Here is a 26,312-nt window from a genome sequence, read left to right on the forward strand (position 1 = left end):
AGTTATCCTACTCTGCTTTCAGTGACGCCATTTTCTTTGATTCCGTGGACACTCTTTTTTAATTCGAAAACCTTAAGCATCGTACGTATTTGCATACGTATAATTTATAGAAACCCCAATACCCTAAAACGGTCGCTTTAGGAAAGTTATGAACGCGCTTTTATTCATGAAAAATAAAATAAAAGTGCCAACTATGACTGAGAATCTATTTTTAGATTCCGAAAAATCTATCACTAAACATATTTCTCTCATTTAAATCTATCACTAAAATCCATATTTCTTTTTTTGGTTTCCATTTGAGCTTAAAGATTTCATACATTTAAGCAAAGTTCAAACAATAATATAGTTTTAAGTTTTAGCATATAGTACTTTTTTAACGCTAGTTAGCATGCCACTATGTATGAACGAACATTAACATAGGTGGTTACTCTATTTGTTCACTGCAGATGATGTTTATTTGAGTAATAAAAAAGGTATTATAAGTAATGAAATATAATTTGAATTTCATGAAGAAAAAAAAACTATTGTAAAAATGACAAAAAAAAAGTAAGAAAAAAAGAGAAGGGAGGAATGTTGTGAAGAAAAGGAGCACGGCAGACATGAAGGTTGGTTAGCTTACAAAGAACTCCACACGAAACGGTCAACACGATTCTCGTGCCTCTCCTCTCTCAGACAATAACATATATGTACTCATCTTAGCTATATCCATATATACGATATTACGAATACGATACTTTTCTATACTATACTATTTAATTTGTTATTAATCATTGTAATCGTACGTTTGTTTAACCTTTTGAGACAACGAAACTAGCTATCTTTCTTTGTTCTGATTTAACTTCCTTTCAATACATATAAAGAAAAGTTAAATGTGAATTTTCGTTATACCACATGCCATGCAAAGAAGAGAAGACTAAAAGATAACTTAATGATCCCCGACTCGTGAACAATATGGGCCTACGCCCAATAATTCTTGGTTATGTTCTAGACAACCTTCAAACTGATGTATGATTGAGTTTTCAAAAAACAAAAAAAGAAGTCGTGTATTTCATAATTCATATGTTGTCAATGGCCTATGTCTCTACTTTGTTTTTCAATTTCCATACCAAATGAATCTATTTTGGGTTCTCCGAAAGTTTCCCCCTTTTGGAAACGTTTGCAAGTGTTCGTCTTTTGTAAGCAAAAAGTATTTATAACTTAAAAATATTTAATGTATTGCTAATAGGTTGAGACGCAATGTACCGTACGCATTTCAATAAGTTTGTTGGACTACTGGTTCTTCTAACCATAACTAATATATTTAAATTATATTAGATGTAATTAATTATGTACATTTAACGATATAAAGTATAAGAAATACTTATATTAGATTAAGTTAATCAAACACTCTCTTTGCACGTGCGCCTCAAACCTTCTTCCCACTGATACGCTGTTTCTTGCACCTAACAACAATATCAACAACACACGATATACTGTATAAACCTAATTAAGTACATCTTCTTAATCCAGTATACGCTCCTTCTTCCCACTTATAAACGGTGTTACGTACATCTATAATATAAGCAATAATGACTTCATTTCCAATATTTAATTTAGTCAACAAGGTTTCTCAAGTTTTCTTGCATCTGACTAATTTTTTTTTTTCATTTAATTATAACTCTACAGCTTTAGTATGATTTATGAGTATTGGTTAATTAGTTAAAGTAGAATTGTGAAGAAAAAGAAAAGTTATAACTTTTAAAGCTGTTAAATGCAAAAAGCCAAAAAAAAAAAAAAAAAAAAAAAAAATTCATTGACCAGATTCAGTTTTGGAAATGAAATAAAGGGTAGAAAATCTTTGACCAAATTTAATTTTTTTTGGAAATTAAATCATTATTAATTATTTTATACCCGTAACAAGATTTATGTATAAGACAATATAGCTATTGTCATGAATTGTATACCAAAAAGAAAAATTGAAAATGAAGAACAAAAAAAAAAAAAAAAAGATTACCACATTCACCTCGCGACCTCCTTCATGAAACAAACGTGGCCTCCTCCGTTTTTTCTTTTTCTTTTTACTTATATATATCCACACATTCACACACTCATATAAATCTAAAGAAATAGAGATTTCATCATTTTTATCTCTCAAGAAACTCTCATCCTATACCTAATAATTAATTGGTGATATGGCTGATCAGCAGCGACCCCACAACACCTCAGATTCTCGCCGGAAATCACTAGCCGGAAGACGAACGTCGTCACAACAAACTCCGACAACGTCATCACTAAGTTCCGGCGGAGGATCCATTAATGCGGCTGCGACGACGACGACGGGGACAGGAACGGCGTCTCCTTGTGGGGCTTGCAAGTTCTTGAGAAGGAAGTGTGTGAGTGGATGCATATTCGCTCCACACTTCGGGTCTGACCAAGGAGCGGCTAGGTTCGCGGCTGTCCATAAAGTTTTTGGAGCGAGCAACGTGTCGAAATTCTTGCATCATATCCCGGTGAACCGTCGCCACGACGCGGTGGTTACGATCTCATACGAAGCTCAGGCTCGACTCTCTGATCCTGTCTATGGCTGCGTCTCAACCATCCTTGCTCTCCAACAACAGGTAAAAATAATTACATTTTCTTTTGATTAGCCTTTTGTTCTTCAGTATAGTTTGTAACGGTTGAAATCGACTAGAAAGTTTTAGATAAACATAATATAAAAGTAAAAATAAAAAAACTGAAAGAAATCTATGTTATTCCCCAACCTATAAATACATTTACTTAATTCTAAATTCTTAAGAAATATTTTTAAGACCTTTTGTTAAGTGCAAATTTATTTCCTATGCTATTTTATGACTCTAAGAATTAAATAAAAATACTTTTGTAACCATAAATATATTAGGTGGCCTCGCTACAAGCGGAACTATCGGTGGTGCAATCACAACTAATCAACAGTAGAGTCGCAATGGCCAACGTTATGCAACAACAAACTCATCACCAACAACAACAACAACTAGTCGTCATGCAACAACCAGAATACTCCAACAACTCCTCCGCCTCCACCACACTCGCCGGAGCCGCCATGAACAGCTTCACCGTGGCGGCAGAGGCAGCAGCCGTCAGCTATGACGTCATGGCTCCGACTAACTTAGAACATTCGTTGCCGCCAATGCCATTGAATCAGCAAAGTAGAGGGGATCAGCATCATGAGGATGAGGAAGAGAGCGGTGCTGATTTTTTGGTGGCTGTTGGATCTACGGCGGTTGCTTCGGAGGTTATATTTCCGGCGGAGGGTTTTCACCGGAGATGAATATATTAACCTAGAGTCGTCTTTAATTTATATGATATATCTTCTTTTTTTTAATAATGTTAAGAACGAGAAGAGAATAATATTTAGTAGTATTCAACATAGAGATGTCGTGAGATATTTGAATGAGATAGTTACTAGTTAATTATCATCATAGGGGTAGATTTTTACAATGCGTGCGTTAATACATGTTAGTATGAGCTGAACATTCCCAATGTCATCGCAAAGAAGACCACTCTCATGTAAGAAGAAACAACACAGATTTGGTTATTCTCTACATCATGACCAAATGTCCAAATCTTACTATTTTGCATGAAAGAAACTAACGTCACAAAGAACTTTTTATTGAAAGAAAGATTAGAAATTGGAATTTTTTATCGCAAGAAAGATTATGAATTGCAAAGGACCTGTACTATGAATTGTGGCAGGGGAGACGATACTCTTTCATGTACCAATGAGTCATGATGATCGTCATGAATTCTAACTATTATTAACTGTTTTGATCGTTTTCAACAAATAAAAAAAAGACAATAAACAACAACAACAACAACATAAAATTACAATTAAAAAGGTTATGATTCCAAAAGGGTAGTGTTAACAACACAACGGAGACCAAACAAAAACTCTTGTCTCTCTACCTCTCATGTTCTTCACATCCTGCAATTTACACCCACATATAAAGTCTCAGACCAATAAAACTTCTAAAATCAATGTCTGATCATAAAAGGCAGTGAGACAATGATTTCCAAATTACCTGAATCTCGAGGAGATTCGAGTGTTGTTAGGTGTAGACGAGAAGGAGGAGGAAGAGTGGAAGCAGCTGGAGCTGGAGAAGGCGAGCCGCGGATGCTGGGAGGATTGCTGTTTTGTAGCCAACCTTCTTGAACTTGAGAAGCAAACTGAAGATTCCACAGGACATCTTCAATGGAAGGACGTTCTGAAGGGTCTTTAAGGAGAGACCTTACACATATCTCCATCATTGTCTTCAGTGATTGGTCTGAGCAAGCTCTATGGACCGTTGGATCAACCATGCTCCTACGCTGAATCATCCAAGTAGCACTCGAAGCAGTGTCCGAGCACACTAACCAAGTGACGGTGCCTCAGTTTTGCGATGAGCTCAATGTGATGCATCAAGTTTTGGGTGCTGCAACTTTTCTTCATTTTCAAACATCTAATTGCCACAAAGGATCCATCTTTCAACCTCCCTCTATAAATCTGGAAATAATGATAGATATTGTTTTATTCAACTGTACTACAAAACATGGAAGCAAAAGAAAGCTTATTATAGCTTCATTGCCTTACCTGTCCTTGAGAACCTTCACCCATAAAAGCAGAGGATTCAAAGTTATTTGTCGCATACTCGAGTTCCTCCAGTGAGAATGTCCTGTAAGCTGGAAGACCGAGCCCTCCTAGCTTCATTGTTTGAGATATATACCCTTCAAAGTGTTGCAGCACACAACATAAGTAATCAATAAAAATCAAGTTCTATGTAAAATGTGTGACAAGTTCTCTTACTTGCATCTGATAGTAGTTTTGATGTGTATCCCATTGAAGCATTCTCTCTGATCAATCTTGGAGAAGCTTTCGTCACTGTTCTTTTAGCCTTTAATCTCTTAAGAACCACAAATAAGGCACCGGCGAGGAGAATAACCCCTAGAATGCTTGCGGTTACGCCTAAAGCAATACCCACTTTGGAAACTTTGTTCCTCCTCTGCGGTAAGATTCCAACAGCAAGAGCTTCATTGCTACAAAATGAAACTGGACGTTGATCTTCACTCGTGGTAGCCAAACAGTTGCCTGCATAGACAACATCTCTGCTAGCGCCGGAACTCGGTTTAAGGCAAGTAGGCAAACTTCCAGTAAGAAGATTTGATGACATATCAACAACCAACAGCTGTGAGTTGCAAGAAAGATTAGCTGAAAGCCTCCCGGTGAGTTTGTTGTGTGAGATGTTTAAGTAAGTTATGGCAGGAAGAGACATCAAAGAAGTTGGTAATGGACCGACGAATGTATTGAAGGAAAGATCCAAATGTTGAAGCTGATACAAAGAGCTAACTTCTTGAGCTGAAACTGCAGATCTAAACTTGTTCTTGCTGAGTACAAGAGTAACCAACTTGTTACTTAACCGAGGAAACAACGGTCCAAAAGAGTTTCCTTCAAGATCAAGCACTTGAAGGTTTGTCAAATGGCTTAAATCAGGTAAATCTCCATTAAAGCGGTTATTAGCTAAAGCAAGAACTCTAAGACCTGACAAGCCACTAAGTGAAGAAGGCAGTGAGCCATTAAACACGTTCTTTCTCAAGCTCAACACAGCTAAACTCGGCAAAGAACCAATCCAATCTGGTAACTCACCAGAGAACATATTCTCATCGAGTATAAGCGTCTGAAGACTAGCAAGAGACGAGAGCTGATGAGGGATTGGTCCAAAGAGGAAATTAGAACTCACATTGAAAATCTCCAATGAGGACAAACGGTTGATTTTCTGAGGTAACCAACCCCATAAGCCGAGGGAGACAAACGTGAGAACTTTAACATCAGGGAGCTTAACAAGAGTAGTAACAAAAGAGTTTATTGAGAAACCCTTTGGTAACATATGAGTCCCGTTGTCTCCTATAATGTGAAGCTGCGTTACACTATCTTCGTAACACACAACGGTTAGCGAAGGGCTAGGCTCAGAATTGCAGAAATCAGTAAAGTTGTTCCAGCTGCTTAACACTTTGGGATAGTAGAGAAGCTGTTGCAGCCTCAAGAGGGTTTGAGATTGAGATGACTGAAGCTGTGTAGAGCCATCAATAGAAGCTAAAAGCAGAACCAGAAGCAGTAATGGTATGCCACAGAAGACTTTCTCCATAGCCAAAAAAACACACACAATTACTTAAGTAGTAAACATCAGCATCATGAAAACCTGCAAAGAGAGAGACATTAAATTCAAGAATTCAGAACAGTGTCCACTCACAAGATCTGATCTTTTTTAAGTGTTTTCTAGTTAATGCATTAAACAGAAGTGAAGAGGTAATTTATTAAGTGATTAGAAAAAAGAAAAAAACATTTTTGCATGTGGAATTCCAGAAAAACAGGACGAACTCACCACCTGGGGTTACAGAATCTCCTCTTTAAGACACCTTGCAAGAAGAGAAGATGACTTTTGAACACAGAAGAGATTTTAAAATTTTTATTTTCCTGGAAAACGAAAAAGTAGTTTCATCATCAGAGAAAAAGAAAATGAGAAATGAGAAACAAATCGTTTACTTTGAGATGAAGAAATACCTCTGCAAACTTATCAAGGAACTGTGATACGAATATTGATTTTATTATAAGAAAAAAGGTAACAACTTGATGTTAAAGAAGAAAGTATGAAAAATTCCCAAGAAAATCTTGAAAATTCCTTAAGGAGCTTTTTATAAAATACATTCAAGATTCCTTCACGAGTGATTATTATAGTTTATAAGGATAAAAACAGAGGATACTCAGGAAACAATATTAACCCAACAAAATATTTAAAAGACAAGAAACAAAAGTTTCAGCAAAATCAATGTAAAAACATTTTAGCAACCATACGATTTAGTAAACTGTCAGTGGCTAACGACAGAGAGTTTGGTCCTCCTCTCTATCACGAGGGGAAAGACAACGATCAATTCTTTTTTTTTTTTTTAATATATATTTTTTTTTTTTAAAAAGAAAGAAACAAAATAGAAATAGAATTTTTGTTCAATAATAATAATCTTGAAAGTGTTCACATGCATTATTACGATATTATTTTTTTAAAAGGGTTTGGCCGACAATTTTTTCCGATCTTTTTTATTTGTTTTGGTACTGTCACTATTTCATACAGTACACAAATTTTAAATTAAATTTCTCAGCATAACGTCCAAAAAAAAAATGGAAAACCTCAGCATTAAATATGTTCATATTATATTATCGCTTTCGAAAAAATAGGGACCAAAGAGAAACCCACTCGAGCCAAAGCTGTGGCCAAGAAAAAAGTAAAAATGACCCAAAAAAATAAGATGAAAAGTAAAGATAAGAGATAATATTCCTTAGGGGTATGGTCTACTATACGAGTCGAGGCAAACAAGTGTTTATTATTTTAACTAAATTGTGATATATTTTGTAATGTTTCTCATATGAATATCAATGGGGTTAAACAAGAAGCAAGACTAAGTAAACAAACCGAGTAGCTAAAATATTGTAATTCTAATTTTGTTTTGAATTTTTCATCATGAAGATATAATTGGAAACAAAGAAATCAAACTAAACATAAAAAAGTACAACAACTACAAAGGATTTATATCAACATTAAGCTTAAAGTGAGTTAAAAACCAAACCGGAAAATAAAAAGAAAGTGAAAGTTGTGGCGCACACACTGTAATGTAATCTTTTTCGCACGATGGCATCTCCATCAGAAAGGTCACATCAGACTTTTAAAGTGACACATGTGGGTTCCAGTCTTCTCTTCCCTTAACAAATTTGAAGAAAACAATAATACAACAAATTAGCTCACATATGATACAGAATAACATGCTAGTTTAGTTATTTACATTAATCGTTGTTTGTTTCTATCTGATAAACTAGGAATGCAAATTTTTAAACTAAACCCATATACAGTATATGTATTTTCATTTTGTGGAAACACTATATTTTACAACTTACAATATTTTAGAATTCGAAACTAAGCATGATGTCTTAATCTCTTGGCTACTCACGACACGTGTCAAGAGAGATTCTACATATCTTGTAGTTTTTTATGATTTATAATTGGAGGTATAAGAAACACAAGTAAAGCAAATACTTACAAACATAAGACAACAAAATTCTGTGAGATTTTAGTCCACCTAGTTTTTATATATAGATATTTTCGGTTAGATTTTTCTGTGCATCGTATTCGAATAATGTACAAATTCAAATTTTCTTATGGCTTCTTCATTTTGTGAGGTTCATTCTTTGGCTAGTTTCTTTTTTTGTTTCTATTGGTTACATGTCTCAATAGTCAATGTCGTATTCAATAAGCATGATTCATGGTTTAAATAAAAATAAAAATTGCTGGTGCAGCTTACAATCGACCGGCCAACTTTAGAGTTTACGAAATAGAATTGTGGTTGTTTCAATTTTGATTCTTAATAAAATAAATATTGATCTTTAATTTGGTAGAAGAAAAGAAATTTGATAACTATCAGCTATTACTATAATTAGTATATCTTAGTACTGTATCAAATTTTATTGGGAAAGTGGAGTAATTAATACTCTCTCCGTTCTAATTTAACTGTCGATTAAGGTTTTTGCACACAAATTAAGGAAAATATTAAATTTTATGTTTTGCCTTTCATTAATATATTTTATAATTTTTTTATTGGTTGAAACTTTAAAGCAGCAGGGATAAGATTGGAATATTCATCAAACATCTGCATTGAAAATCTAAAACGACAACTAATATGAAACAAAAATGAAATCCTAGAACGACAACTAAATTAGAACGGAGGGAATATGAGTTTATATCTAGGAAATAATGTTCTAATTAATACTATTCATCTAATTTAAATGTTCTGCTTTATCACATACAGTATATATATATTCACATACAGAATATATTTCACATAGAATTCAAATGATTTGTAGAAAATGAAATATAATAAGTTAATAACCTGATATATACTTATATTACATTAATTAAGACGTACGTTATAGGTTCGTGTGTGTGTCATTTTCGCCTAGTGGTAGTGTAATAAAAGATGGTTTGTTCAGCATTAGATTCATTGTTCTTTTGTTAGGTGAGTCGTAATTGTGAAGTGATCAATCTGCTAAAAGTTAACCGCATCCTCAAACAAATTGATTTTAGGACACATTGAGAATATCAAAATATATGTAATTCGAACAATCACAATCCAGAAAAACAAATTATCCCGTAGCAATTATTTATTTTGCTTATCTGTTGTCACTTTACTCTTAATGCAAAGTGACTTACGTACAATATTAGAACTTGAGAAAAAAAAAAAAACTCATAAATATATATCACGTTTTTGTGTGCAAGTGTTGCAAAATAGCATATTAGCATGTGTCATCATTGATCTATGATCTGTAAACAAACTATGACACATGTTGCATCTTTCATTTCATTCATCTGTATGTGTCCTTTCTGCTCTTCTTTTACTTGTAGCTTAAATTATTATTGCAAAATGCCAAATGGGGGATATGAAATCACTTGTTATGCGCAGTGTTTGTAAGAGTTTTTTTCTTGTTTATATAAATTCGTGATTTCTCAATAAGTTTCAAGGGTCTATATATATGAACTAGAGTAGCTAGGGGTAAATGTAGTTTTTACCTTTATCTCTCTATCATGTCCACTCAAGAATCTTACCCTATAAGTACTAGCCAAAAGCTTGTCCCTCAATATGAAGGACACATATAAACTATAGAACTGATGAAGCCCCTAGCAGCCTATCACAGTCACACCTTTGAAATTCTAACTGATCTAAAACAATTGTTAATTTTTTTATACTCCATAGTTATAAGAGAGTTATATAATCCATCACCACAAGAGAAAGTAATTAACAAATATGTAGTACTAGTCATTGCAATTTTAAAAGAGATTTCCCAATCTAAAACAAGCAAGAGTGACGCATGCATCACGTTTAGCATGACAAGGACCTGAATCAAAAGTCCACCAAAAACATTCTCTCCAAAATTACTTTTAAGGTTGTCATATCTTTTCTTTTTGAGGCATTCCAAATCTCTAATTGTGGCCAAATTGGGATATTTTCAAGAGTTTTTATCGTTTTTGAATAAATTCGTGAACTTAAGGGTCTATATGAAATACTCTAAAACTATTGGGGCCAAATGTAAATTTTACTTCTTTACCTTCTTCACTCCAGAAACCCCTAAGACGATCGTTTCAAGTTTCCAACTTTTTATTTTTCCTCTTCAAATCGATCGCCGTTTCATCCATACTCCGTCCACCGTTCACACTTCCGGCGCCGTTGTCTATCCAAAATTTACACTTGGCTTAAAACATGAGGTATCTGCTCGATTTCTAGGGTTTTTTGGGATTTACTCAAGAAATTATCAGTATCCTTTGGTGTATGTTTGCTAATCCACAAATAGGTTTCGTTTGATGTATGATCTAAGTTTGACCCCTGCGTTACATTTTCTCTAACTAGACTATAGAAAAGCCCTTACCTTTAAGTTAATTTACAAAAGGGTTTTTCATTAGTTATAGGAAGTGGTCTTCTTTGAGATGATTAGAGAGTTGTTTGCACAGATCTTAGAACTTTTTTGGATAATGCTTAGAATATATGAAAGCAATTGACTTTTGTTTTACTTGTGAAGTTCAATATTGAAAATCTCTACCCTGTGCTAGAAAATTTCATCATATGATGTAATAAGTTAGTCGTAATCTTCACTTTTGGTTGTGTGATTGGGGTGGTATGTTGCACAAAAAGACCTCTGAGTAGAGTAAGGCAATATCATGTAACTGTTTTGTATTACCTTGTGTGCAGTCGTAACCCGGAGGTTCTTTGGGCTCAGCGTTCTGATAAGGTTTACCTAACCGTTGCCTTACCTGATGCAAAAGACCTTTCAGTCAAGTGTGAACCTCAGGGTCTATTCAGTTTCTCTGCTCTTGGTGCCCTAGGGGAGCGCTTTGAATTCAGCTTGGAGTTATATGGGAAGATTTTGCCAGTAAGTTGCCATTTCTTCCTTTCAATGATAAGAACTAGTAGCAAGCAACTGTAAAGTATCAATTGTAAAGTTATCATTACATCTATAAATCGATAAATTCAGCTAGTCTTTAACAAGACACATTTGAATCTTTTCTTAAACTATCCCCACATACTTCTTTTAACAAATGTCCCATGCTATGTATATGTATGATGCAGGAATATCGAAAGAATGTAGGGCTAAGGAACATCATATTTTCAATTCAAAAAGAAGAGAAAAGCTGGTGGACACGACTGCTGAAATCAGAAGAGAAACCCGCACCTTACATCAAAGTCGATTGGAATAAATGGTGCGATGAGGATGAGGAGGTCAACTGTAAGTCGTAAAAAAAACTTATGTTGCAAGCCTAAGTTCTCTTTTCAGTTCAAGTCTCTAGGGGATAATCCAAAATCTTCTTCTGTTTACCTTCCAAGGACTAGGATTTCACCTTTTTTTGGATGTACACTCACCCAACCTGCCATATCTATTGTTCTTTGCATATGACATATGTCATCTAATCTCGTTTGAAAAGGCGTAGGAAAATCATAAATACTCTGATTTCTTTCATCATAAGTTGTTTCTAACGATAGACTGTATTGTTTTCTTCTGTTTCAGCTGAAACCGCTTCTGATGATGAGAGTGCAGTGAGTGTTTTCTCATAATTGCTTACTTCTTTCCACTGCATTTTAGTAAAAGCCACCCTGTTTGATTAGTTTCCCTCTTTATTTCCATAGTTTGTTGATCAAGATGAAAGCAGTGATGATGATGGATTGCTCTGTAAGTTTCAACATTCTTTGATCTTCTTAACGCAATGATATATAGCATTTCAAAAATTATAGATAGAGACTAAGTGAAGATTGATAGAATATTGTGCTCAAGTCCGTAGTGTTAGTGGCGTTATTCTGTGATTCAGTTTTTGATAATACCAAGTATCAATCTGAACTTAGTTGTTCCGAACTTGTTCACTTCTAAATATTTTGTCTGGACCCTTTTGTTAGTACTGATTTGACGAAAAAACATTATATTTGGTCAGATCTTCCTGATCTGGAAAAGGCAAGAAGAAATTAAGCTTTACGGCAACAACAACCAACCAAACCAACTGGAAGCTGAAGATAAGGTAAAAGACGATGAACTGAAGCTTAGGATGATCCAGTTTGCTTTGTACCCGACTAAACCGAACAATAGTTCATACGGTTTATGTAGCTTACCTCTCTGATTAGATATCTCAAAGGAATCAGCATTAGTTGTCTCTGATATAGTTTACGAGTTTCTCTGACTTAATTTGGCTTCTTTTTTTTTTGGTTCACATCGGATCCACTTTCGAGGTTTGGTCCAGTTAGGGTTCGGTATGTGAACTCTACCAAGAGTAGGAACTAGTAAGTATGTAAGGGTATGATTTGGTTTCTACTTTCTAATACCCATTTAATCACACTATGTCTTCTTAAAAAAGATTCAGTTTCATTTTTTTTAGCTCTTGCTAATGTTAATCTTTGTGCTTGATTTTATGGATTATATTTCAAAATGAAAAAACAACAACATAGCTTTACACTAATTCGCATGTTTCAAAGTTACTTTTATGTTACCCGTAATTATATAGCAAAGTTGATAAGCCAGAAGCGGGAGTTCTTTTCAAGGTAGTCCACGGACATAGTTTTTATATTAAATTTGTGATTCAAAAAAACTTAATTCTTAATTTGAGTTATCAGTATCCAATACTAACAAAGATCCAAACATATATTTTAAACTATAAAAAGAAAAACTCGAAAAGGTTAATATGAATTGGATCCTCGAATGACAATCATCTAAAAGAAACTTCAAACCCTTTGAACCATGCACCTATATATAATACATACATACATACGTCGTACTCAAAAGATTAACACATCTATAGAAAATACATTAGTGAACAATATATTGAATATCAAGAAAATTAATGAATCAGAAGGAGCTGTTTTTTTTTTTTTTTTTTGAGAAATACGTGATAAATCGTGAGAATTAAGCTTTACTTATATTAGTGGGACTGTGGGAGTACAATCTTGAGAGTTAAGGTTGAAGATTTCTCTTTGTTATAGATTTTAACAAATTTATTTATTTTGCACCGAAAATATATTATATTTTGTTAAGTTGCCATGCAAACTGAAGTTAGTTTTATCAATCTTGTAATTGATTTTTTTAAATGTGTTTTTTTGGAAAAAAATATTGAATTGTTGTTTTTATATAAAAATTGCAATTAATGACATGTCACAGTTTAATTGCTCAAGTGATTTTTGCTTTATAACATAAAAGATAATTGTGGGAAAAAAAGAGAAGATAATTATAGCTAACGTGTTTGTTCATTTGATGTTTATTCTTACAAGTTTAATAGAAATTCAATATTAAATTAATGTTTTTAGCGATGATAATGAGGAAAAAATAAATTACAAGTGAGGTAAACAAGTCAGTTGTGTATTCAAAACATAGAATATTTGTATTAGTCATTCAAATTCCTTACTCATTTAGTTTACTATGCTATATGAAGTTGAGATACACGGTTCACATTAGTTTTCCGGAAATCTTGTGCAAAATATTAACTTTTGACTTGGTAGATATTAGATTACTTGCAAAAACCGTGATTGCTTATATCCACAATGGTTATATTTTGTCTCCTGCAACTAATCAGTTTATCCTTGCCAGTCTAAAACAGGTTGCACAGACGCATGAGTTGTTGGTATTAAAGCCTCCATGATATCAACATATCCTTTGATAGTTTTAATAACTTTACTATTGCGAGGTCAGTGTTTTTATTTTTTTAGTATTTCTATTATTTTTTAGTATAACGACATAAAATATATTCCTCCACATCCAAACTTTTGTATTTTATATATTATTAATTGTTTTTTTTATTTTCTTACATGATTAGCAAACTTTTGTTGTTGTGAATGCGTTAATCAACTTGAAAAGGAAAAAATACTAAATTAATATATTTTGTAACTAATGTAAATAACAGCTAATTGATTGATTGTTGATCTATAAGAAAATAAAAATGTTAAGCATATCATTTTTATATTTTTCCGCATCCAAACTTTTGTATTTTATATATTATTATTTGATTTTTGATTTTCTTACATGGTTAGCAAACTTTTGTTGTTGTGAATGTGTTTATCAAATTAAAGAGAAAAAAAAAAATACTAAATTAATATACTTTTAATTAATGTAAATAACATCCAATCGATTGATTGTTGATCTATATAATAAAATAAAAATGATCATAATATATTCTCTTCAATTTGCTAACAACAAAAACAATCATATATATTCACAACAACAAAAATAAAAAATGATCATATTAAAAAAAAATAAAAAATCCTCAACAACAACAGACGTAGATCTCATAATCATTCACCTACTTAGTTTACCAAACAAAAATCTCAAATTTATGTGGCATCAGATGGGCACTCTGACTCTCAAGTCTTAAGACGTCGCCGTTCAGTAGAAAAAAATGAAACTAAAATAGTGAATCTCTCTCACCAAACCGCTGATGGGCTCCACCCACCAATCCCGCTACCTCCTCCTACATGTATGTATTTCAGTATTTGTATGTATAGTATACTCATTACTCACAAACACACCAACTCTCCTCCCACATTTCACGTTTTATTAGTTCCGTAATTTAAAACCCACCACCCCCTCTTCAATTAAATTAATTAATACACAACAAAACCCTTTAATCAACCCTAGTAAAGAATTGTTAAAATATTTTTAACTAACCAGTGACAAATAAAAATACTATAAAACTAAACCACTAAGGCAGTAATTATCATACTATCATCAATATTTGTTTTTTTAATCTAAACCATCGTTATAAATGTCTAATATAAATTACAAAAAGTTGTACAAGATTGACCATATCCTTAAATTTAAAAGGCTAAAAAATTAAACCCAGAGTTAAAAAAACGTGCTGCATAAATACTACACATGAAAATACTACTCCTATATAATATCATTTATTCCGCCACCACGCGAGAGTGAGAGAGAAAGGAATGAACGAAGCGTAGTAGTTGATTTGCTATAAATAAAACTCTAAACAACAACCCAGAACACTCTCCATCGTCGCTCTCTCCTCTCTCAATATCTCTCCTTAAGGTACGCTTCCGAGTTTCCATGGCTTCCGCATGACTATTCTTCTCTCTCCCTTTCCCACTCTCTTATTTAGCTTTCCGTCTCTTCCCCCTTTCCTCTCAATTCAATTTTTTTTTGTATTCCCGTTTCATCATCCTCTGTTTTCATACTTAGATCTAATTCGGTGAGTCTGTTTTTTTTTCTATGAACCCTACATGATCAGATTCCTAGATCTGGTCTCTCCATATCTGTGTTACGATCTCACTGCGATCTTTTTTTTTAATCATCTTTGGTTTCTTCTGCGTTAGATCTCTGTTTTGAGTATCTCTGTTTCGTTTGATCTTTACACTCTGTTTTCAAGTATAGGCTTATATTATATAGAGCATCTCTCCGACAAAAAGCTGCAAAAGTTTTTACCTTTTTGTTTTTTTTTTTTGGCAATGATTGAATGGTGAAGTGGCTTTTTATGAGGACAACAAGTACAACATTATGCTTTTGATCTAATGAACTGATTTCGGTTTTGGTTTGTGGTTTTATTGTAGTAAAAAAAAGAAAAAAAAGAATCAAAAATGGCTTCCCACATTGTTGGATATCCTCGTATGGGACCTAAGAGAGAGCTCAAGTTTGCATTGGAGTCTTTCTGGGATGGCAAGAGCAGTGCCGATGATTTGCAGAAGGTGTCCGCTGATCTTAGGTCTGATATCTGGAAACAGATGTCTGCTGCTGGGATTAAGTATATCCCAAGCAACACCTTTTCTCACTATGACCAGGTTCTTGACACCACCGCCATGTTAGGTGCTGTTCCACCTAGATATGGATACACCAGTGGTGAGATCGGGCTTGATGTGTTCTTCTCTATGGCTAGAGGAAATGCCTCTGTTCCGGCTATGGAGATGACCAAGTGGTTTGACACCAACTAGTGAGTTTCTTCTACTCATCTTTTATCTTTGGTGTTCTTGTTATTGGGTTTTGTGAGTTGTGTGGTTAAACGTGTACTTTTATTTCTGTTTTTGTTTGATGCAGCCATTACATCGTCCCAGAGTTGGGCCCTGACGTCAAGTTTTCTTACGCATCTCACAAGGCTGTGAATGAGTACAAGGAGGCCAAGGCTGTACGTACTCACTTTATATTCCCATTTGAACATAGGCTTGTTTTTTTGGTCTACTATTGAAAGTTCTAATATGATAATGTGGTGTTGTTAATGCAGCTTGGTGTTGATACCGTCCCTGTACTTGTTGGCCCTGTGTCTTACTTGCTTCTTTCTAAGCTTGCTAAGGGTGTTGACAAGTCATTTGATCTTCTCTCCCTTCTCCCCAAAATTCTCCCTGTCTACAAGTAAGAGATTACTCTTTGAACTTTTTCTTTGTTACCTGTAATACTCAACTGTTCTGTTTGATGCTATGTAACTTATTTCTGACATACCTCTGTAATGATTAATCTGTATTTAGGGAAGTCATTGCTGAGCTTAAGGCAGCTGGTGCATCCTGGATTCAGTTTGATGAGCCTCTTTTTGTCATGGATCTCGAGGGTCACAAACTCGAGGCTTTTAGCGGTGCCTATGCAGAGCTCGAATCAACTCTCTCTGGTCTGAATGTTCTTGTGGAGACCTACTTCGCTGATATCCCTGCTGAAGCATACAAGACCCTTACTTCCTTGAAGGGTGTGACTGCTTTTGGATTTGATTTGGTTCGTGGCACCAAGACCATCGACTTGATCAAGGCTGGTTTCCCCGAGGGAAAGTATCTCTTTGCTGGTGTTGTTGACGGAAGGAACATCTGGGCCAATGACCTTGCTGCCTCTCTTATCACCTTGCAGTCACTTGAGGGTGTTGTTGGTAAAGGTATGAATCACTTGTCTTATTTCCATCTCTTCGTGTGGATGACTCAGTGAGAAGTGTTTATTTGTTAAACTCGTTTGGTTATGTTATTTGTGTATTGTTGCAGACAAGCTTGTGGTCTCAACCTCTTGCTCTCTTCTCCACACTGCCGTTGACCTTATTAACGAGACTAAGCTCGATGACGAAATCAAGTCGTGGCTAGCTTTTGCTGCTCAGAAGGTTGTTGAAGTTGACGCATTGGCCAAGGCTTTGGCTGGTCAGACAAATGAGGTATTGCAAAGATCTAACAAGCATGTTTCCCTTAGTGAACCATTTATTTGAAAAACACTCATGCTCTCTAAATCTTTCTCCCTTTCAGAGTTTCTTCACTGCCAACGCCGATGCTTTGTCTTCGAGGAGATCTTCCCCAAGAGTCACCAATGAGTCTGTCCAGAAGGCTGTAAGTTTCTTGCTTTCAAACTCAAGCTCTACACACATGATGGGTTTCTCTGTAATGATGATTTGTAATTTCTGGTATCTCAGGCTGCTGCTTTGAAGGGATCTGACCACCGCCGTACAACTGAAGTTAGTGCAAGGCTAGATGCTCAGCAGAAGAAGCTCAACCTTCCAATCCTCCCAACCACAACCATTGGATCCTTCCCACAGACCGTGGAACTCAGGAGAGTTCGCCGTGAATACAAGGCGAAGAAGTTAGTCTCTTAATTACAACCTTTCTGCATTGATCATTTAAGTAAGTTGATTGTGATGCTAACTAGAATTCCACTTTGATCTCTCTTCAACTAGAATCTCTGAGGAGGATTACGTCAAGGCCATCAAGGAAGAGATCAAGAAAGTTGTTGACATCCAAGAGGAACTTGACATTGATGTTCTTGTCCACGGAGAGCCTGAGGTGAGTTTCTTGCCAACAACTAAACACTGAAACTAACTACTGTTCTGTTTCTGACTCGAGTCATGCTTTAACAACATTGTAGAGAAACGACATGGTTGAGTACTTTGGAGAGCAGCTGTCAGGTTTCGCATTCACAGCAAACGGGTGGGTGCAGTCCTATGGATCTCGCTGTGTGAAGCCACCGGTTATCTACGGTGACGTGAGCCGCCCCAAGCCAATGACAGTCTTCTGGTCCTCAACAGCTCAGAGCATGACCAAACGTCCAATGAAGGGAATGCTTACAGGTCCAGTCACAATTCTCAACTGGTCTTTTGTCAGAAACGACCAGCCCAGGCACGAAACCTGTTACCAGATTGCTTTGGCCATCAAAGACGAAGTGGAAGACCTAGAGAAGGGCGGTATTGGAGTCATTCAGATCGATGAAGCCGCACTCAGAGAAGGATTGCCTCTTAGGAAAGCCGAACACTCTTTCTACTTAGACTGGGCGGTTCACTCTTTCAGAATCACAAACTGTGGCGTCCAAGACAGCACTCAGGTAACAACACTATACACTTAGAATCTAAAATACTGATGAAACGAACTTCTAATGGGGTTTGTGTTTCTGTTTCAGATCCACACTCACATGTGTTACTCAAACTTCAACGATATCATCCACTCCATCATCGACATGGACGCTGATGTCATCACCATTGAGAACTCGCGTTCAGACGAGAAGCTTCTCTCTGTGTTCCGTGAAGGAGTGAAGTACGGTGCAGGAATCGGTCCAGGTGTTTACGACATTCACTCTCCAAGAATACCATCAACAGAGGAGATTGCAGACAGGATAAACAAAATGCTTGCGGTTCTTGAGCAGAACATCTTGTGGGTAAACCCTGACTGTGGTCTGAAGACAAGGAAGTACACTGAGGTCAAACCAGCACTTAAAGCCGTGGTTGATGCTGCCAAGCTTATCCGCTCGCAGCTCTCTAGTGCCAAGTGAAGAGCTTGAAGATGTTACTTCAATATCCGGGATCTTATGTTTGTATTTATAAATCTACATGGGTTTGTGTTTGTTCGGGTTTCAATAACTTTTCTTACGAGAAAAAATTTCTTAGAGAAAATTAGGTTTTGAGAAAATGGGGCCTCTCTCTTTAGTTGAAGAGGGTTTATGTTATGGCTATCAATCTCATATTTTTCATTTGCTGCAATGTTATTATGTATTTTTGTTTTATCTTTTATGAAATATGCTTCTTTGGTCCCTTGAATGAGAATGAGGATTGTTATTTCTTTATACAAATCCCTCCCAGAAAGGGCAAAAACTTAAAATATCAATCCACAAGTAATGTAAAATTAAAGAATTTGCGGAAAACAGTATATGTGGTATAAAGATCTTTCAGCAGTAGTAGTAGTACGATACGATTGATTTGATAACATGAAAAAGTACACAGAGTTTTGAACCTTAATGTAAGTCCGATTCGTGCATATAAAGATCACTTGACGTGGTGTATCAGAGAAGTAAAGGTAAAAGACTAAAAGTGTATTTCATCATGAAATGTACATGTTTTTTGATAAGCATTTATTTCTGCATGGTGTAATCATTTATTTTCAAATTAGTGTATTTCATTATGTGAAATTTATAAATTTTTAAATTGTGGATGATTTGGATTAATCATAATCTTAGACTAGTACTGTATATAGAAGTATAGAACTACAATTTCAGGGAACACTTTTTAAAAAAAGTTGGAGACCTTCTCTTTCGGTTCGCGGGTTCTTCTACTCATTCTCTCTCTTACAGTCACAGAGAAGGACAGTGACGTGGACATTGGCTGGCATGATATCCAATAACATGTGTCCACGTCATCAGATTTATGTCACAAGAGCTGACGCGTCACGTTAGGCCTTTGATTTAGCCATCCTCCTATGATTATCTTTTACCATTTTATCCCTCCATTTAACATAAATAAAAATTGGTTTGAAAAAGTGGCAACCCTGTTTAATTTAAAATTTAAAATATTGAAAGGCTATTAAAAAGGGTTTAATTTTTTTTTCTAAAGACTTTTAAAAAAAGAGGTTGAGAGAGAGAGAAGTTAATCTCATTCTCTCAGTTTTCAGACATGACTGTGTGTATGACTTTGTCTGCGTCTGACGTGTCGCACATGTCGTCACGTGTCATCAAAAGGGACCTTCTCATCTCTGTAGTTAGGTGTGGGCCGTGTGATGAGAGATGAGAGATGGACTTCATCTCTTCTTCTCCGAGTCTTTAGCACGTCACAAATTAAAGGACTTTATAGTCATTTTCTTTAATTTCTATCTAATTACAGATTTACCCCTTCGGGTCGGAGATCTCTCTCTCTCTCCCCGTTTCTCTCTCTCTCTCGCTCATTCAGAAACTCTTTTCACACGGCCTCTGTTTCATATGGGAGAAGGAGAGGGTATATTCCCTGTTTTGATTCGTTTCTGAATTTTTCTTCATAGAAGATTCCATTGTGCTCTTTTCATTTATCCTCTCTTCTCTCTCTATTTGATTTCACATATATATCTGTCTTTAAACCGGTCTCTCTGTTGTTACATCTCATCGGAGTTCAATTTCAGGTAACATCTCTGATTATTTTAAAACTCAATGTCAGTTTTTAATATCATAGACAACGGTTTTGTTTACTTCTCTTTTGATTGGTGGTGTGTGATTAAAGATGAGAGGCCAATTTTATTTTATTTTAATAATTAAAGTCTTGATTTTTGAGTGATGGGTGCTTCCAAAAACGGTAAAATGGCCGTGATTTCTGTATTTTCTTTCGTGTTTTGTTATGAATTTTGGAACTTTTCTCGATTGAATTCTGCTACTCATTGTTGTCTTGGTGATCGAGTTGTATATCTGTTTGCCATTTCTCGATATGTGTGTGTGTGTGCTTTCTGGAGATTATTGTTTTCACCTCGTTTTGTCTCTGTTTAACAAAGAGATCTAAGTTTGCGTGTTTAAGGTGTGATCTTTTTTCCCCGGATTTGGTATTATTGAGTCAGTCACCATTCGTGGACTGATTTTTTACTAAAATGTATGTATGTATGTTGCTTAACAAAATTTGCTTATCGAGATCTTAAAGGTGTAATCTTATGTACTTCTTGGTGTTACATCTCCTCAGTTCTGTTTGAGTGACACTTCATGAGATTCTTTGCTTTGTGGTTGCTGCAAGTATTAGTCTCTAGATGCATCCTTTTTTTTGTAGAAAAGGCCATTACTCTGGTTTACTTGTTTATTCTTTGTTGTCTAGATTTCTCACCGAAGCTATATATGAATATTTATTAATCCTTTATAACTTTGCTTTTATGGACAGGAGTTTTTCTGCTTCTCTAATGAAGTGATTGTGAAGATTTGAGTACACCAACCCCCCCTGAGTGATTTGTTCGACTCATTTTCAAGATGACAAATCAGCTTTAGCATTAGTTTTATGGCATTGAACTCCATAGAAGGCCAGAAAATATCAGAAACTGTGTCTTACTCTTTGGAGGTATTTGGTCTAGTAGTCACAACATTTTTGGCGAACAAGGTTTTAGTGGGAATTCTTGCCGTCTAGAAATATGGAACTGTCCGTCTCTCCTCAAGTCCAGAAGATGAACTTGCAAACTTCCCGTAAAAGCTCACTTTCAGGGTCTAGGAAAGATTTGTGGTTTGCTATACGAGAAGGGTCATTGGTTGATGTGGATTCAGCACTGACCACGCTGAGGAAGAGCGGTGGCAATATTAATTTAAGGAATGTCTATGGTCTGACTCCTCTGCATATTGCCATTTGGAGAAACCACATTCCTATTGTTAGGAGGCTGCTTGCAGCTGGCGCTGATCCAGATGCTAGGGTTTGTGACCTTTCCTCTTTTTGTGTCTTTATATATCTAAGTATTTGTTTCTTCTTTATACGGAATCCTACCTATTTTACGTCTCTTTTCAGTAAGTTATTTGGGTTCTGTGTCTATGTTTGTTGCAATTATTGTATTCATAATGCTTAGAAAATTGAGTTTGCCCTATATTGTACAATGTTCATTTCAGGATGGAGAATCTGGTTGGAGTAGTCTTCACAGAGCTTTGCATTTTGGTCATCTCGCGGTAGCTAGCGTACTAATTGACTCAGGTGCTTCTTTTACTCTGGAAGACATAAAACTGCGAACACCGGTTGACTTGGTCTCAGGTCCAGTGGCTCAGGTTATTGGCGAGCAACAGAGTTCGGGTAACTAATCTTTTCTCAACCTTGACCTAGGAAAACATGATTCTTCTCGTCATTCTTTCAAACACTACTTTTGAGAAGCTGAAATGTTGTTTTCATTTGCTTTTTTTTTTTTTCAGTGGCTACAGAGGTTTTCAGCTGGGGAAATGGTGCAAACTACCAACTTGGAACTGGCAATCAACATGTTCAGAAGCTACCCGGCAGAGTTGATTCACTGCATGGTTGTTTAATTAAGGTGGTCTCTGCTGCAAAGTTCCATAGTGTTGCCATTAGTTCTCATGGAGAAGTATACACGTGGGGGTTTGGAAGGGGTGGCCGCCTTGGACATCCTGAATTTGACATTCACAGGTATGTATTGTTGTTGTTATTACTCTGATATGGTGGTATGAGGAGGAGTTTATTTGCTTTCATTCCTACAAAATTTTCATGGTGTTATTTGTTGCGTTTATATGAAGATTTCCACTTGCCTCTGGCGTTACTATTGTTTCAAAATTTGTTTTACTCTAGCAAGCTATGATTCTATGTACGCTTAGAAGACTATAATTGATCTTTCTGGTTTACTATCTCAGTGGTCAAGCTGCAGTTATTACTCCCCGCCAGGTGATAACCGGTTTAGGATCACGCCGTGTAAAGGCAGTTGCGGCAGCTAAGCACCACACTGTTATTGCTACGGAAGGCGGGAATGTATACACATGGGGTTCCAATAGAGGTACACTCAATCGGCTTCCTATTTTCCAGTGAATGGATCTCTAGTGCTCTATAATACTCAAGTTTTAGTTTCTTAGTTAATCTGAATTTGATGGATTTATGTCCAATCTATTTTGGTCACCTCGTGGTCTTTCATCCTAGAGTCTGATGTTTTTTGTGATGCTCTTGTAGAGGGTCAGCTTGGTTATACCTCTGTGGATACTCAGGCAACACCCCGCAAAGTTACTTCATTGAAGGCAAAGATTGTAGCTGTTTCTGCAGCAAACAAACATACTGCCGTAGTTTCTGAGTGCGGTGAAGTTTTCACTTGGGGATGCAACAAGGAAGGTCAGCTTGGTTATGGAACCTCCAACTCAGCATCAAACTATTCTCCCCGATTGGTTGATCACTTGAAAGGAAAAGTTTTCACGGCTGTTGCATCTTCAAAATATCACACTCTAGTGTTGCGAGACGATGGAGAGGTAAAGTTTCTTACGACATGTTAAGTATGTCAATGTGTAAAGTTTAAAGAATGTATGAGCGTGTGGAAAATTTATTTTTCTTTAGTATTCTTTCTTTCTTCTGTGACCAGGTGTACACCTGGGGTCATCGGCTGGTGACTCCAAGACGTGTTATTATTTCCCGGAATTTAAAGAAAGCTGGGAGCACACTGTTAAATTTTCATCGTAGGAGACCTTTTCGATTGACTGCAATAGCTGCGGGAATGGTACACAGCTTGGCTCTAGCAGAAGATGGTGCATTGTTTTATTGGGTTTCCTCCGACTCCAATCATAGATGTCAACAGGTTGGATTCAACCTTCTCTTGTTATCTTAAAAAAATGTAGATAACTCAATAAGACTTGCATAGTAACAATCAAAATATGTTTAATTCTGGTTCTTGCAGTTGCATTCGCTGCACGGTAAAACAGTTGTGAGCATTTCAGCGGGTAAATACTGGGCATCTGCTGTTACTAGCACAGGTGAAGTTTATATGTGGGATGGGAAAAATGGTAAAGATATGCCACCGTCTCTTTCTCGCCTCCACAACTTGAAAAGGGCAACAACAGTTGCTGTTGGTGAAACACATCTTCTGGTTGTGGGTTCTCTGTATCATCCTGCCTATGCTCCTACTGTGCTTAAGAAGTCTCAGGCTCTGCAAGCGGATGAAAGTAGGGAAGAAGAAGATGAAGAACTTGATGAGGGTTTTATGTTTGATGATGTTGACTCTGTGAATGTGTTAAAATCCGTGCAACACGATACTCCTAAGGAGAGGACAGTACCTAGTTTGAAAAGTTTATGCGAGAAGGTGGCAGCGGAGTGTATTGTAGAGCCACGAAATGCTATTCAACTGCTTGAAATTGCAGATTCACTTGGAGCAGAGGACCTTAAGAAGTACTGTGAGGTAATGCTAACCTTCCTTTATGATGATTGCACACTACAGGTTTATGTTCTGTGTTCTCTTATTTTGTCCTCGCTGGTGATTACCATACACGTTTGTGTTCTTCCTGCAGGACATTGTGATTCGAAACCTTGACTTTATTTTGACGGTTTCTCCCCAATCAATTGCAAATACATCACCTGATGTTCTTGCCAATCTCGAGAAATTATTGGATGACAGATCATCTGAAACATGGAGCTCCCGACCACTTCCAACACCAACAGCCACATTTCCTGTTGTTATAGATAGTGAAGAGGAGGAAAGTGAGAGCGACATTCTAAGAACTCGTGACAACCATGTGAAACACTTTTCCAGTATTGCTGAGGGAAGTACTCGAATGGATTCATTCTTGCAACCAGAAGATGAGTTGGCTCAACGCAATTCCAAAGAAGTCCGAGCTTTGAGGAAAAAGTTGCAACAAATTGAGATCCTTGAAGCAAAACAATCAAGGGGACAACTTCTTGATGGTCAGCAGATAGCAAAACTTCAAAAGAAACTAGATATCGAAAGTTCACTGGTAGAACTTGGTATTCCTGTTGAAGAGTCTCCAGAGGCAAAATCATCAACAGCTTTGCCACTAGATGGAAAAGCCAACAAGAAGGGAAAAAAGAAGAAAAAAGGAAAACAGAGGTTTGTACAGGTTGAGACATTCCCTGATGTTGGTGAAGTCAAAGTGGAAATAGACACAATGCAGGGTAAAGAAGATGAGGAAATCTCTGAAGCTATCAAGCCAAAGGTTAGTTTCAGTACCGGTTTGATCATATCAATTACGGTTTTAAGGATCCATCTACATCATCAGTTAAATTATTTTGGTGTTGTACTTATTCTACTAGGATGGCAAAATCATGTTGGATATGACAGTGATTAGTGGGTTCCCCAAGGAATCAGACTTTGTCTCACTCTCTCAGAAGAAAGATAATCCACCAGATTCGCCGAGAAGCAAGAAACTTGGAACGGCAGCAAACAAGAAGAAGAACAGAAAGGGTGGGCTTTCCATGTTCTTAACTGGTGCTCTTGATGATATCCCTAAACCTGTTGTTACTCCTCCACCAAAGCCTAAGTTAGAAGGTCCTGTGTGGGGTGGAGCTAAGACTCCTAAAGGCTTATCTTCCCTCCGGGATATTCAAGACGAACAAAGCAAGACTCGGCCTCGTGAACCTGTTAAGACAACTAAAAACCAATCAGGCGATGATTCTTCTGGTAAAACCGAAGGAAAGATATTACTGAGTTCTTTCTTGACTACTAAGCCAATTCCAGTGGAATCAGCTAAAAGTTTGCAGCAAGCTGATATGGAAAAAGGGACTCCTCCTTGGGTTTCCTCTGAAACTCCTCGTAACCTGTCTCGACCTTCTCTCAGAGATATCCAGATGCAGGAGGTAAGCTGTTCCTCTGTTTGAAGAAACAGACAAGATTGTCTTGTTGCATCACACAGTTTGTGTTTGAGTGCTCATCTTCTCTCGGTGGTGTCTCTGTCTTGTCTAATGCAGGTGAAGAAGCAACAGTCTCTGTCCCACAGTCCAAAGACAAAAACATCAGGCTTCACTGTCACAACCGGGCAAGGATCTCCATCAGATTCGCCTGGAACTAATCGATGGTTCAAACCAGAGATAGATGCTCCATCACCCATACGATCAATCCAGATCGAAGAAAAAGCCATGAAGGATCTTCGCCGCTTCTACAGCAGCGTGAAGATAGTCAGAAACCAGCCTTGATGATTGAGTGAATGAGGCATTAAGTTTTCAAGAGCTCTCATTCTCAAAACTCAAAAACTGTTGTAGTAGTAATTGTATGATGTCTCTCCACTGTACATGGGGTGTCCTCTTAAACTCTTTTTTTTTTTTTCTTTCAATTTGTTAGTCTTTGGTAGTAGCTGCCAAAGTAGTGCAAATGTTTATGTACATCACTGGTGTACATGAAGCTTTTTAGTCTTCTCACAAACCATTTTAGATGTACATTTCGTGATAATAAAACAAGCTTAGATCATTCTTTCAATATTAGGGTGTCCTTGTGTAGTAGCAACAAAGCGGGTACTGACTCTTTGGTTTGATTCTCCCTTGTAAAGATGCTGTCCCAAAATAAAGAGTTTGATTAGTAATTTCTGTCAACAACCGTGATTTTTTACCTCTCTTTTATTGTTGGTAAAAAAGTAACATAAATTATCAAAAGGAAATCTCAACCGTTGAATCTAACCGTACGTGTCT

The 26,312-nt window shown here is 36.3% G+C and overlaps 5 protein-coding genes across 8 annotated transcripts; 4 read left to right on the top strand and 1 right to left on the bottom strand.

The window, feature by feature from the left end:
* The first annotated feature begins 1,937 nt into the window (after positions 1 to 1,937).
* On the top strand, positions 1,938 to 3,387 carry LOC104744473 (LOB domain-containing protein 20-like). Its single transcript, XM_010465533.3, has 2 exons — positions 1,938 to 2,597; positions 2,879 to 3,387. Exons 1-2 carry the CDS (start codon positions 2,172 to 2,174, stop codon positions 3,284 to 3,286), a joined length of 834 nt encoding a protein of 277 aa, XP_010463835.1. The 5' UTR covers positions 1,938 to 2,171; the 3' UTR covers positions 3,287 to 3,387.
* A 364-nt stretch (positions 3,388 to 3,751) lies between these two features.
* Positions 3,752 to 7,018, bottom strand: LOC104744474 (putative inactive leucine-rich repeat receptor-like protein kinase At3g03770). Of its 2 annotated transcripts, none has more exons than XM_087488194.1 (6): positions 6,551 to 7,018; positions 6,375 to 6,463; positions 4,799 to 6,188; positions 4,586 to 4,719; positions 4,038 to 4,498; positions 3,752 to 3,940 (listed from the first exon to the last, which is right to left on the bottom strand). In XM_087488194.1, the coding sequence occupies exons 3-5, from the start codon at positions 6,132 to 6,134 to the stop codon at positions 4,319 to 4,321; spliced, it is 1,650 nt and encodes a 549-aa protein (XP_087344320.1). In that variant the 5' UTR covers positions 6,135 to 6,188; positions 6,375 to 6,463; positions 6,551 to 7,018; the 3' UTR covers positions 3,752 to 3,940; positions 4,038 to 4,318. The 2 variants fall into 2 exon arrangements, with proteins under 2 accessions (XP_087344320.1, XP_087344319.1); XM_087488193.1 differs by having other exon boundaries at positions 6,372 to 6,463; positions 6,551 to 6,980.
* Positions 7,019 to 10,116: 3,098 nt separating this feature from the next.
* Positions 10,117 to 12,453, top strand: LOC104744475 (co-chaperone protein p23-2). Its single transcript, XM_010465537.3, has 6 exons — positions 10,117 to 10,292; positions 10,774 to 10,954; positions 11,152 to 11,308; positions 11,588 to 11,616; positions 11,707 to 11,749; positions 12,006 to 12,453. Exons 1-6 carry the CDS (start codon positions 10,288 to 10,290, stop codon positions 12,038 to 12,040), a joined length of 450 nt encoding a protein of 149 aa, XP_010463839.1. The 5' UTR covers positions 10,117 to 10,287; the 3' UTR covers positions 12,041 to 12,453.
* A 2,322-nt stretch (positions 12,454 to 14,775) lies between these two features.
* Positions 14,776 to 19,034, top strand: LOC104744476 (5-methyltetrahydropteroyltriglutamate--homocysteine methyltransferase 2). Of its 2 annotated transcripts, none has more exons than XM_010465538.3 (11): positions 14,776 to 15,094; positions 15,613 to 15,989; positions 16,094 to 16,181; positions 16,278 to 16,405; positions 16,519 to 16,910; positions 17,014 to 17,177; positions 17,266 to 17,346; positions 17,430 to 17,596; positions 17,691 to 17,796; positions 17,879 to 18,331; positions 18,407 to 19,034. In XM_010465538.3, the coding sequence occupies exons 2-11, from the start codon at positions 15,640 to 15,642 to the stop codon at positions 18,773 to 18,775; spliced, it is 2,298 nt and encodes a 765-aa protein (XP_010463840.1). In that variant the 5' UTR covers positions 14,776 to 15,094; positions 15,613 to 15,639; the 3' UTR covers positions 18,776 to 19,034. The 2 variants fall into 2 exon arrangements, with proteins under 2 accessions (XP_010463840.1, XP_087344321.1); XM_087488195.1 differs by having other exon boundaries at positions 14,973 to 15,254.
* Positions 19,035 to 19,973: 939 nt separating this feature from the next.
* On the top strand, positions 19,974 to 26,103 carry LOC104744477 (uncharacterized). Of its 2 annotated transcripts, none has more exons than XM_010465539.3 (11): positions 19,974 to 20,367; positions 21,105 to 21,621; positions 21,812 to 21,989; positions 22,106 to 22,334; positions 22,556 to 22,695; positions 22,866 to 23,155; positions 23,266 to 23,478; positions 23,578 to 24,075; positions 24,185 to 24,847; positions 24,945 to 25,487; positions 25,599 to 26,103. In XM_010465539.3, exons 2-11 carry the CDS (start codon positions 21,349 to 21,351, stop codon positions 25,821 to 25,823), a joined length of 3,252 nt encoding a protein of 1,083 aa, XP_010463841.2. In that variant the 5' UTR covers positions 19,974 to 20,367; positions 21,105 to 21,348; the 3' UTR covers positions 25,824 to 26,103. The 2 variants fall into 2 exon arrangements, with proteins under 2 accessions (XP_010463841.2, XP_087344322.1); XM_087488196.1 differs by having other exon boundaries at positions 20,002 to 20,367; positions 23,241 to 23,478.
* The last annotated feature ends 209 nt before the right edge of the window (positions 26,104 to 26,312 follow it).

Source organism: Camelina sativa, chromosome 15 (genome assembly GCF_030686135.1).
Source record: "Camelina sativa cultivar CO46 ecotype springtype chromosome 15, ASM3068613v1".
NCBI lineage: Eukaryota > Viridiplantae > Streptophyta > Magnoliopsida > Brassicales > Brassicaceae > Camelina > Camelina sativa.